The sequence below is a fragment of the Corylus avellana genome, chromosome 6 (genome assembly GCF_965113065.1).
Source record: "Corylus avellana chromosome 6, dhCorAvel1.hap1.2, whole genome shotgun sequence".
Classification (NCBI taxonomy): domain Eukaryota; kingdom Viridiplantae; phylum Streptophyta; class Magnoliopsida; order Fagales; family Betulaceae; genus Corylus; species Corylus avellana.
This window is the reverse complement of record NC_142495.1, coordinates 19462425-19474767: the sequence shown is the minus strand read 5'-3', so window position 1 is coordinate 19474767 and position 12343 is coordinate 19462425. Positions and strand designations below refer to the sequence as shown.

The following is a 12343-nucleotide window of genomic DNA, read 5'->3' as shown; positions in this document are numbered from 1 at the left end:
GACGGACAGTCCTGCCAAGGCATTGTTTGGCCCGTCTTTAATTAAATATGTCCTACCTCATGACCGATCCTTAGGGAATAGGAGCCTCTTTGTTAAAAAATTAACTAAATATTATTTATTTTATGATTCAAATTTAAAATTTGTATGTATATGATTTTATATTATTTAAGTTTTTTAATGACATATCAGTCGTTAAATTTACCAATTTTAAATCTTGACCAATAAGTAAAAAAAATACTTTTCGTACTCATTGCTACTTCAGACTTGTCGCTCAAGGCTTCTCTCCTCTTTTTTTTTTTTTTTTTTTTTTCCCTTTAATTTAAAACGTGTTTAGTATATGAAAAAAAATGCAAACTTAATCTATGTGATTGTCAGATTTGTAGATTCGAATCCTCTCTAGTCCATTTTGGACCGGAGAATGTCCAATTCATAGATAGAATTTTTTGAAAAGAAATTTTAGGGCTATAAATGAAATACGTGTACCACTACTTAAATATAATAATAAAATATTATTTAGAATAAAAATAATAATAATAAAAATAATGGAGTGGCTGACCACCCCATCTTAACCCCTGCCACCCCCATTTTTACCCTAGGGGGTGGCTTCGGCCGCCCCTAGACCGGCTAGTCTGGGGCGGCCCAAGCCACCCCATGACCCTCAAGGGCCAAATAAATAAATTAAGGCAAAACCCTTTAATTTATTTATTATTTATTTTTTATTTTTTTATTTGGCCCTTGTGGGTGGCCCAAACCACCCCCAAGGACCGTAGGGTGGCTTCAGTCGTCAAAACCGGCCGGTCTGGAGCGGCCGAAGCCACCCTTAGGGCAAAAATGGGGTGGCTGGCCACCCCCTAAGGCCAAGATAGGGTGGCCAACCACCCCATTATTTTTTATTTTTTTTTGTATTTTATTCTAAATAATATTTTATTATTATTTTTATGTAGTGGGACACTTGTCCCATTTATGGCCTTAGAATTTCTAAGAAAAAATCTTAATCATGAACTAGATACTCTCTAATCCATTTTGAATTGGAGAGGATCCGAATCCCTGATTTGTAATCAACTCCATCTAGTATCAAAATAAACTCAAAGTTTCTTTAGGTATACTAAAAAAAAAAACAATTTGCTTCCTACTATCAAATTTCATCCACTAACTTAACAACTAATTCTAATAATGTGACACATCAAAACTAATAAAATTGTAACAAGTATTCTATTTAAGTCAATGTCATATTAACAAAATCTGTTAAATTAATAAACAAAATTTAATTGTAAAGAGTAAATTATTTTCTTAACATACATCATGTACCTCTAAATTAATTTTGCTATCACAATAAGTTAATTATAAATCAAGTAAACCGCATAAATTGATTTTGTATTTCGCTTTATTATTAAAAGTACTTGCATCCAATTTCATCCAATGTCCTTGCCTGCTTTCCCATTGCCCAGGGCGTAAAGAGAGATTTATTGGCAGCAAACATTTTTTTTTTCTTTAATATAAATTCATTTCATCTTTTAGATAGTCAGATGATTAAGAATTGAATGAATAAAATTTGAAGAATAATATTAGTAAAAGTAAATAAACAAGGGTTCTGCCATTATGATCAAGTTACATATTACATTGAGTGGGTTACACAGGCAAAAAACACAACAAATAGAAACCTTTTCCAACACTTGGGATTACAATCGATCGGCTGCGAGATAAACAAATGGAATATCGAGAAACAATTAGAAGACACAATCACAAAGCAAAGTGACTAGTTAGGAAAACGGTCTACTATCTTCAGTATGATGGCGGTGGCACCATCATCCTCATGCCGACCCAAATTCTGAAAACCACTTCTCATGCTTTTCTATATCAGAAGGAGAAACGCTGCGTTGGACCTTAATCAAGGCTTCTTCAAAGTCGCACATGGCAACAGGGTCCTTTGAAATCTCATCCTTGGGCATGTTCTTAATCTCATCGCGAGTCTTTCCAGCTATTTTGCGCCTCATGCCATTCAAGGAAGCATCCCGGCAGACGTTCGTCAAATCATCTCCACTGTACCCATCTGTTCGGCGAGCCACATCATCAATATCTACATCGGGGGCCACCTGATACATGATCAACATGATCAATCAGAAAACATACAAAATAAGTACAGGGAAATATATACATGCATGCATATGATTGGCAACTATGATGGAGTTACTTCATCAAGACAATAACAGAATCAGAACGGTGTGGGAGTGAGGGCACAAGAAAGAAGACCAACTTGATTATTTTTTGATTTGTAATCACAGTATTATAGAAAAGAGAAGTACACAGTGCGTACAAAAGTTCTCCTAAATTAACAGATCCTTTAAGTTTGAACCATATAGACTAGACAAGTGATCAAACCTTCCATGCAACATATTTTTCATCTTTAGTGGTCATTTTCTAGTCAGCAAATTAAAGCAAACCATGCAATATGCCAATTAAGTTACTTCTATGTTAACAATCCAGGAGACAAATGACCTTACATTCTGAAATTAACCAAGAAATGCAATGTCAAATGTGATACAAAAAAGAAGATAAATTGATGACCAAAATAAAATCTTAATCCAGTACTATGGGCAGATAAAATACAAGTTATAAACTCATTTACCTCTACAGTTTTCAAATTGATTCGGATAAGTTCTTTACGGCTCTCAAAATTTGGAAGAGGAATATATATTCGCTTTTCGAGCCGCCTCCTGCATTAGATTACCACAAAATTAGATATAAAAAAAGAAAACCAGAAATTCAAATGGTAAGATCTTTTTTTTTCTTGATAAGTAATGCATATTATTAAAAATTCAAATGGTAAGATCTGAGGTGCGTATACCCATAAAGATAGTTACTGTAGTTAATAAATCAATGGGTGAAGAAAACCCATACGCAAACACAACAAAATGAGCACCAACCTTAACGCTTCATCTATGTCCCACGGAAAGTTGGTAGCTGCCAAAACCATCACTATTTTACGGGTACCATCTTCACTGGTGGAACTATTGTTCACACCATCCACCTGAACTAGAAGTTCAGATTTCACCCTTCTGGATGATTCATGCTCCCCTGATGCCCTGAAGAAATGAAGTTATTTGACTTTGGGTTCAATAAAAATACAAAAAATTTGTTAAAAATTTTTTTTGATCGAATCACATTTTAGTGAAGAATGAAGATATTTGTGAACTCGGTTCAATGATACACAGAGAAACAGAAAATAAAGCCATACAAGAATAGAGAGAAGAGTGGAAGGGGGAAGAAAGAGAAAGGAAGGAGGGGGGGGGGGGGGGGGGGGGGCAGCTCTATTCAAAGCAACAGTACATGCATATTTAAACATTCAACTTATAAGGTTGAAAACAACATAATATTTATATCACTAGTATATATCAATAAATGCACAAAACTTACATGAGCAGCAACACAATAAATGAAGGAATAAAACATAAGAAAAAAGATATGGGAGAAAAATCAAGATTTATTGAGATCTTAAACTAAAAGCAGCTGGGCAAACATGAATAGGCTTTTCAAACCTCTACAAGAAGTGGCAAAAGACTTACCCCCGGGCATTGCAGAGAGAATCAATCTCATCAATGAAAATCGTACTTGGCGCATAAGCTCTTGCCAGATCAAACAAACACCGGACCATGCGCTCACTCTCCCCACGCCATTTTGAAGCTAGTGTAGCTGAGGAAACATTGAAAAATGTTGTGCCACACTCAGTAGCAACTGCCTTGGCAAGTAGTGTCTTCCCAGTTCCAGGGGGGCCAAACATGAGGACACCTTTCCAGGGTCTCCTAATTCCCTACAAGTAAAGAAGCAATAAATTTAACCCAACCAATAAACCTTGTCAGCAAAAAATACATATCATTGCAGGAGAGAATCATTCAACTCAAGGAGATGCAGAAATGTTGGATGGGAACCAGTAAAAACCTTGCACCCCAATTTTTTTTTTTTGATAAGTAATGATGATATATAAAAAGAACGCAGAGGGACGCAACTCACATACACGGGAAGTATAAACAGAGAGCGCCTAGGAGGGAGAGAAATGAAAAAGAAAATCAGAGAAACTAATCACTAAAGGAGCTAGCTAAGCGGCCGTCCAGGAGTAAAGAGTAAAGAAGAAGAAATAAGTCAATTCCTCTATGGTCCTAGTGAAATTTTCAAAACATCTAGCATTTCTTTCATTCCAAATACACCACATAAGACACAGAGGGATCATCTTCCACACAACCGCGCTTCGAGAACGTCCTCCCGACCACCAGCTAGCAAACAAGGCCCTCACCCTGCAAGGCATGACCCAATGCAACCCAAATCGCTGAAAAATCATGTGCCAAAGAGCACTTGCGAGCTCACAATGGAGAAGAAGGTGATCGACTGACTCTCCGGTCTTCTTGCACATACAACACCACTCCACAACCACTATGCTCCTCTTACGCAGCGTATCATGAGTCAAAATTTTGCCTAAGGCCGCAGTTTATCCGAAAAAAGCCACCCGCTGAGGCGCCTTAGTACGCCAGATGCTCTTCCAAGGAAACTCCTCTTGATTAGGAATGGACAAGGCCTTATAAAACGACTTAACCTCGAACTTGCCCTTCTTGGACGAAGACGAGTAAATACGATCTACACTGCCTAAGGAGACCTTGCAAGAATACAACCGATCAAAAAAAGGAGAAATCAAATCCATCTCCCAATCTTGGACCGATCGAACGAAAATGACATTCCACTCAACAACCCCATTCCTCCCAATAAAATTATCCTTCACCCAAGCTTCTTTATGTCTGGCGATACTGTATAAGGACGGGAAAGCTTGCTTCAAAGAGTTGTCCCCACACTAAATATCATGCCAGAATCGGACTTTCGAACCCTCCCCCACCTCAAAACGAATACCTTTGGCAAAGAAATTCCACCCTTTACGAATATGCTTCCATAGACCCACACCATGAGAGCCCGAAACCTCCTTCGTGCACCACCCACCTTCTTGATCTTCATACTTAGCTTTGATCAAATTACACCAAAGAGCCCCGTTCTCATTTGCGTATCTCCAAAGCCATTTCTCCAAGAGAGCTTGGTTAAACTGGTGCAACTTCCGAATGCCAAGACCACCATAACGAAGAGGGCTGCAAACTTGGTTCCAACTTACAAGATGCAACTTGGGCTCATCCCCCATTCCTCTCCACAAGAAATCTCTTTGGACTTTCTCGATCCTTTTAGCTACACTTACAGGAATCGGAAACAAAGACAAAAAGTAAGTCGGAAGATTAGCCAAAGTACTCTTAATGAGGGTTAAGCGACCTCCTTTAGAAAGATACATTCTCTTCCAACCTGCCATCTGACGCTCCATCTTTTCAATCACATCATTCCACATAACCGTATCCTTGAACGAAGCCCCAAGAGGGAGACCCAAATACTTCATAGGCAATTCGGCAACACTACACCCCAGGATGTTAGCTAAACCCCCAATGTTCTCCACCTCACCAATGGCCACAATTTTTGACTTTCCAAGATTTACTCTCAAACCCGAAACAACTTCAAAACATAAGAGGATGAGACGAACGTACCGGATTTGCTCAATAGAATCTTCACAAAAAATCAAAGTGTCATTCGCAAATAAGGAGTGAGAGACCATCAACTCCGACAAGACCCTATTTCCCACCGAGAACCCAGTCAAAAGGCCTTGGTCAACCGTCGCGTTCACCATCTTACTCAAAGCCTCCATAACAAGCACAAACAATAACGGTGAGAGAGGATCCCCTTGCCGGATTCCCCTCGAACTGTTAAAGAACCCTTCTGGAGAACCATTCACAAGAATGGAGAATCTTACCGTCTTAATACACCATTCTATCCAAGCCCTCCACCTCCCACTAAAACCACATCTATGCAGCAAATACAAAACAAAGTCCCAATTTACGTGGTCGTAGGCCTTTTCCAAGTCCAATTTACAAAGGACACCTGGCACCCCTGATTTCATGCGACTATCCACACATTCATTTGCAATAAGAACAGAATCTAGGATTTGCTGACCCCCAATAAAAGCATTTTGAGAATAGGAAATGACCTTATCCAAAACAGTTCTCGTCCTATTGGCAAGAACCTTAGACACAATTTTATACACCCCTCCCAATTGATAGTCGAGAATTAAATTTTAGCGATGAAATCCAATTAAACTTCCATGTCGGTATTTCCTTTTTACTCATTTAAATGGATTTAGAACTATCCTAACATATAATTCCAATTAAAATCAAAAGAGTGACGGAGCATAAAGAAATATGCTACTAAGCACATAGAAAATGTTTAATAAGAGATTTATGACCAAAATGAGAGATGAACTGGATCATGTCTCAATACCAAGATTACTTCCAATTGCTCACAAAAGTAGTATAATTTAATTGTGATCAAACCCGATGCAATATACTTTAACGCTAACTCCGCTTTAACCAGTCACGTACCTGGAAATATTCAGGCATCCACAGAGGAAGAACAACAGCTTCTTCAAGTAGTCTTTTTGCTTCACTCAGCCCTGCAACGTCATCCCATCTCACTCCAGGACTTGTTTCCAACACATCCCTTTCAAGCATTGCAGCCAAATCAGGATCAGGCCCCTCATACTGTGCCCTCTTTGACTTTCCATCTTCAGCATCACCATTCTAATAATTCCACACACACAATTTAGCAGAATACAGACAGCCTCAATCTAATATAATTACTCGTACTAGGAAAAGGATATGAGATACAGGTGTTTCAGAGGTTGGAAACTAAAGAAGAGTATGGACCACTATTTCCTTATCAGAAATACCATTTAAAACTTGAAGACAACACTAAGAAGTAGCCAAAATGTTGCTACAGCTTACAGACTTTTTAATTCCTGAAAATTTACATGATAAGCATCAAAAAGTTGAAGAAAAATATAAGAAGTCTTGGATAGACATGTGATAGATTGATTCATCCCTCTCATTCACAATTTCTTATTAATATCATGATTGATAATTAAACCATTGTGAAAAGACAACCCAGCCTACACCATTACTTGCCTACAAGTCGGCAAAATCCTAAGACTTTCAAATATTTCATATACTTTAATGGAAAAGAATAAAAATTAGAATTTCAAAGGAACATCACATCTCCCACAAAACGATAAATGTTTGATTTCAGTAAAACTAACTTATTGCATTGAAAATTGCAATTACTCCTTTGTGATCAACGCCTTATCTACTTTAGGCCGACTTGAAATGGACCCAGCATCATGTCACTTCCTTGGAACAACCAAACATAACTTTTTATCACATGTCCATTAAAAAATGGGGAAACTTCACTAAGGACCCCCAAACTTCCACCCGTTTTGAAATACCCTCCCTGAACTTCAAAATCTCTCAATTTAGTCCCCTAAACTTTCAATTGCTCTCAATTTGGACCCTTCCGTTAATTTTAGCTGTTAAAAATTCAAAAAAAGACCAAAATATCCCTGATTTTTGTTTTTTACGTTTTAGAAGTTGGAATTTAATACAAAAGTCAGGGGTATAAACGTCATGTGATGTTTAAAATCTGACGGAGGGGTCCAAATTAAAAACAATTGAAAGTTCAGGGGACTAAATTGAGAGATTTTGAAGTTCGGGGGGGTATTTCAAAACGAGTGGAAGTTTGGGGGTCCTTAGTGAAGTTTCCCCTTAAAAAATTTCAAAAGAAAACCCTGACAGTTTACACATTTCAATGTCAGCAATTCCAGAATTTGAAACCAACACCTCTACAAAATTTCCATATCATAGGTAAACTTCCAAATAAGACAGATTCTGGGGTTTCAATTTCATTTCAAACCTGGATAATACCATGAATTCAAACTTCGGCACTAGCATAAGAGAGTAAAGTATAGTCATCATTAGCAAAATGAAGATAAATTTTGGGACAGCATGTTCTATGGAAAAAGGGCTGAAGAAGCCAGTTATATGATAGTATACTTACTAAATTGGAGATAAAACTCCACCAACCTATTTTGTTACTAGCAATAGGTCCTCTACACAAGAAAAAATAAGATTTATATAGTAGTTCCAAACCCCAGTTAACAATAAACTATTTTTCCAACTACAACTTACCGCTGAATCTCCCTTGCTAGATTTTCCAGAACCAGTGCCTTTCTTTCCAGTAGTTGATGCTCGAACACCCGAGTTAACCCTGCTTGAACCACCAGCCTTTGCAGGGCGGCCAGTTGTATTTGTTCTAGTAGAACCACGAGCCCAAGTTGCATCTTGTGGTGACTTTCTCATGCCCACTTGACCAGCCCTAGCTGGTCTTCTACCAGTTGTATCCCGACTAGGTGGCCGCCATACATCAGGATCATCCATTGCAGCACCTGAGGAAGTTGGGTACTCATCCAACGGTTGAAAAACAAATGATGATTTAGCATGTATTGGTGGTGAAGAAGCGCGTCGGCCCATGGAACTTTCCTTGAATGCCCTTCTCTCCGCATCTAGTTGTTTTACAACTTCTGTTTCCTCTGAAAGGGCTTTCTTGACGTTCATCCATTTTGCATGAAGTAAAGGGTCATCAAGACTGTTTAGGTGCCTGAAATAGGAACAGGAGTTTGAAAGCTTTACTAAGTGAACTTACGCAAACACCAGAAAAGCAACAGATCACGCTCCAATGTTTTACCATCTTATAAGACACAATTAAAATTGCAACATAGTGTATGGAACAACTCCATGTATCTCTTACACAGCTTTTGACAGTAAAAATTGGTAAAAATATATCATGTGTCATCCACTCAATTTAATCACCACGCAGATTTAAGTAAAAGAAAAAAAAAATAAAACGCAAAACTATGTCTCAGCTAGTTAACACATTTCCAGTTAATGACGAAATCCCCAAAACTAAGCCAAATACCTGCAGCTGTTTCAGTCAGTAAATGTTATTGTTTCCAGCTTACCGATTACACATTCACCATATAGTTGAAAAACACAATCTCAACTCAACCAAGCTTTCCCACGGCAACCAAAAAATGCTACCACACTACGATCCCTTTTTTCCATTTGCCATTATCTATGTATTTTTTAAAAACACCTAAAAAATTTTCCCTCCTTTATGGTTAAAATTTTCGATCCAAAAATAGAACTTCCGGAAAATCTCCCATGAAAAATCCAAATCCAAATAAAAAAAAAAACATAAGGGTCATAAACTAATAGAAAAAACAACATTCACACCTACATTATCTCCAATATTTCCGAATCAAAACCCTAGCAAATGACAGAATTCTAGAGAGAGAGAAAATTACTTGTTGATCTGAGCAACGGCGCCGTCGAAGAAGATAATGGAGGTGTCGTAGAGGCCTTCGAGCGCGTACTCCCTCGCCAATTTCAGGTGGTCCTGCAAGCCCGCCAGTGAAGCCCCTCCCATTCCCCCCAAAAAATTTTGGGTTTCGCAGACCCAGAAGAAGAAAATAGCTCAAGTATGTTTTGTTTGATGGACCAGTGGGCTCGACGGCGACGTTTAAACGCCGAGGGACGGAGAGGGTGGGGGGAACTCGAGAGCGAATTGACGGAACTGTCCTTCCGCTTTACCCGATTTTACGTTTCCGGGAAAGTGAATGGTTAGAACTTAAGAGGCATGGCCATTCGGGGCTTTGATTGTGTCTGGGAGTGGGGCCCATGTGGTGGACCGAATTCGACGGGTTCGATTTCGCCCAAAACCAAGTGGGCCCTTATACTCGAGAAAAAGTAGTGGGCCCATTTCAACATAAAGCCATTTCCTCTATTTCGGCTGGGATTTTTTTTTTTTCGGTTGGCGTGGGATGGGGTGTAAAATGTAATTTTCTTTTTTTTTCGTTTTTTTTTTTTTAACGTGTAAAATGTAAATAATAATAACGATAATGATCCCTTATTTGATTTTATACTTTAATTACCAAAATAGCCCTACCAGAAATTCCCTCTATTTATGGTATTGGTGGTGGTAGCTAATGATTTTACCTTCCATGCTAATCTTGTGGGAGAAGTCTTTTCACATAAAGCTTTCTATAATTTCAATTTTTTAAATTCAAATCATTTTTTTTAGGGTTAAATACTAAATACCCTATGAGGTTTTATTACTTTTCGTTTTTTTTTTTTTTTTTTTTTTTTTTTTTTTTTTTTTTTTAGGGTTTGATTTTTATTACAGGAAGTCTATGTAGTTTTGATAATAGACCAAACTAATCCTTCTATCAAATGACCGTTAGTTGACTTAACGGAAATCTGCGTGGACCAATCAAATGTTGATACATGGCACTTAATATTTTTTTTAAAAATAAAAAATAAAAAAAATTGGGGGTGGCTTGGCTCCAAGGGGTGGCGCCACCCCCTTGGCCATTTGGGGGTGGCTCGGCCACCCCCTTGGTGCCTAAGCGGGTGGCTGAAACTACCCCCAGTGGGCATTAGAGGTGGCTCGGCCACCCCCATGGAGCCTAGGGGGTGGCCAAAACCACCCCCAATGGTGGTTGGGGGTGGTTTCGACCACACCTTAGAGCTAAGGGTGGCACACGGCCACCCTCAGGTATTGGATTGAGGTGATTCAAGCAGCCTTAGAAATGTAACACAAAATACTACAGTTAATTGTGAAATAGTATTTTCCAAATTTAGACGTTTACCATGCCAAAATCGCCCCACAATAAAAGGATACAAATCTGGACGAATCTTATTATGATTTCAGACTTCTATTTGGACTAAAAGACAGACCTCTGAATTATCTAGATTTGCTAGGGCTTCTAAGACTCTCACAAGTCTATAAATAGACCTCTTTACATTCAAGAAAAGGGGGAGAATTCCAGAGACTAGTTTTGGGAGACAAGTCTGGAGACAGAATGTAATCCACGACTTTTCTCTGTAGTTTAGTTTAGGTTTTATTTTTATGTGGAGCTAATTCCCAACTAAGGTTGACGATGAAGCCTCACCAATGAAGAACATCAATACTTTCATGTAAGTCTTTATTTATCTGATTTTATTGGGTTTAATATTTCAATTGTTTTACTTATTTTCAATGTTTGGAGTGATTTTTAAATATCTTTTGTAATTTAAGGATACACTTGATGATTTAAGATAATTTCACATAATTGATTGCTTGATTTTATTTGCCTAAATAATTGGATATCCCTTGTGATTTGTTCTACGGATAGATTTGGTGTTTCAATTAAAATTGGATATTTTTTGCGATTTACGAATACATCTGATGATTTAATTGATATTGGATTCCTTTTGTGATTTGTGCAATGAATGGATATATGGTATGGTTTTGATTAATTGTTTGAAGCATAGTAAAGCATATCTAAGATTTTAATTGTGAGAACTTCAGATTAATATTGATGAACATGGAAGTATGTTGTTATGATTCGGTGAGTATGAATTCCCAAACCTTAGTATTTTATCTCTTAGTTTATTTTAATTAGTTTATGTTTTGTCTTTTAAATTTCAAAAATCAAAATTCAAAACCCTTTTGGAACTAGGTTAGGATTTAATTAGTTTAGATTTAAATTACTCTTTCAAGAATACAATTTTCTGTGAGATCGACCTCGCACTTGCAATCCATTAACTACAATCGATTCGTGAACTTGCGAGTTAATATAAATTGACACAACACCAGGGGGTGGCTGCCGATTGAAAGCCAGCCTCAATTTTTTTTTTTTAATTTAAAAATAATTTATATATTTATTTACTTTTAATTAAGAATGACATGTATCATCATTCTATTGGTGATGACGTGATACACTAATGGAATCCGTCAAGTATTTTGACGGAATTTGATTAGAGGGTCTAAATTGTTATTTTGGCTTATCTTGATAATCTCTGAATTATTATTATTTTTGTTTTGATATCACACAGATGTATTTTTAGTTTAGGACAACCACATTGACTAATTTTACATTTATATATATCTTTTAGTTTAAGTCTTTTTTAACTGTTTTTTTAGTTTTTTATATTTACTTTTTTATTTTTATAAATTAATTTATAAGTGTTTTTTAATTTCAATATATTTATATTTTTTGTTTTCATTTTTATTTAGTTTTTTTTTTTTTTTTTTATGGTACGTATGCATTAATAATATATATCTATTTTTTAATTTGTTTAATTTTAAGGGTATTATTTGTAAGTTTTTGTTTATAAAGTTAGGGTATTTAGGTCATTTCAAATTTTTTTAACGAGTTTGACTGATGGAATGGGAATTTTGGAAAGAAAATGGTAGTCTGATGGGGTTAGGCAGTAAGGTTGGTAGTTCATGTAGGGATATTGACATAGCATTATAGTTCATGGGGAAAAAAAGTAATTACCCAAAATAAGTAAGATAGCCACTAATTAACCCACCATGAGAAATGATTGTTAGATTAGTA

At 37.0% G+C, this 12343-nt stretch overlaps 1 protein-coding gene across 1 annotated transcript; it reads right to left on the bottom strand.

Moving 5' to 3' along the window:
- Positions 1–1525: 1525 nt before the first annotated feature.
- Positions 1526–9568, bottom strand: ERH3 (P-loop containing nucleoside triphosphate hydrolases superfamily protein). The gene is made up of 7 exons (XM_059601790.2): positions 9266–9568; positions 8091–8559; positions 6453–6650; positions 3564–3808; positions 2925–3083; positions 2627–2714; positions 1526–2093 (listed from the first exon to the last, which is right to left on the bottom strand). The coding sequence occupies exons 1-7, from the start codon at positions 9385–9387 to the stop codon at positions 1812–1814; spliced, it is 1563 nt and encodes a 520-aa protein (XP_059457773.1). The 5' UTR covers positions 9388–9568; the 3' UTR covers positions 1526–1811.
- Between the last annotated feature and the right edge of the window lie 2775 nt (positions 9569–12343).

Coding starts and splice junctions, on each gene's coding strand:
- ERH3 (XM_059601790.2), bottom strand. CDS start 9,387: ATGGGAGGGGCTTCACTGGCGGGCTTGCAGGACCACCTGAAATTGGCG. Junction 6,651..8,090: donor CTAGCAAGGGAGATTCAGCG/GTAAGTTGTAGT, acceptor TGGAATTATTAG/AATGGTGATGCTGAAGATGG. Junction 3,809..6,452: donor GGATGCCTGAATATTTCCAG/GTACGTGACTGG, acceptor CTTTACTTGTAG/GGAATTAGGAGACCCTGGAA.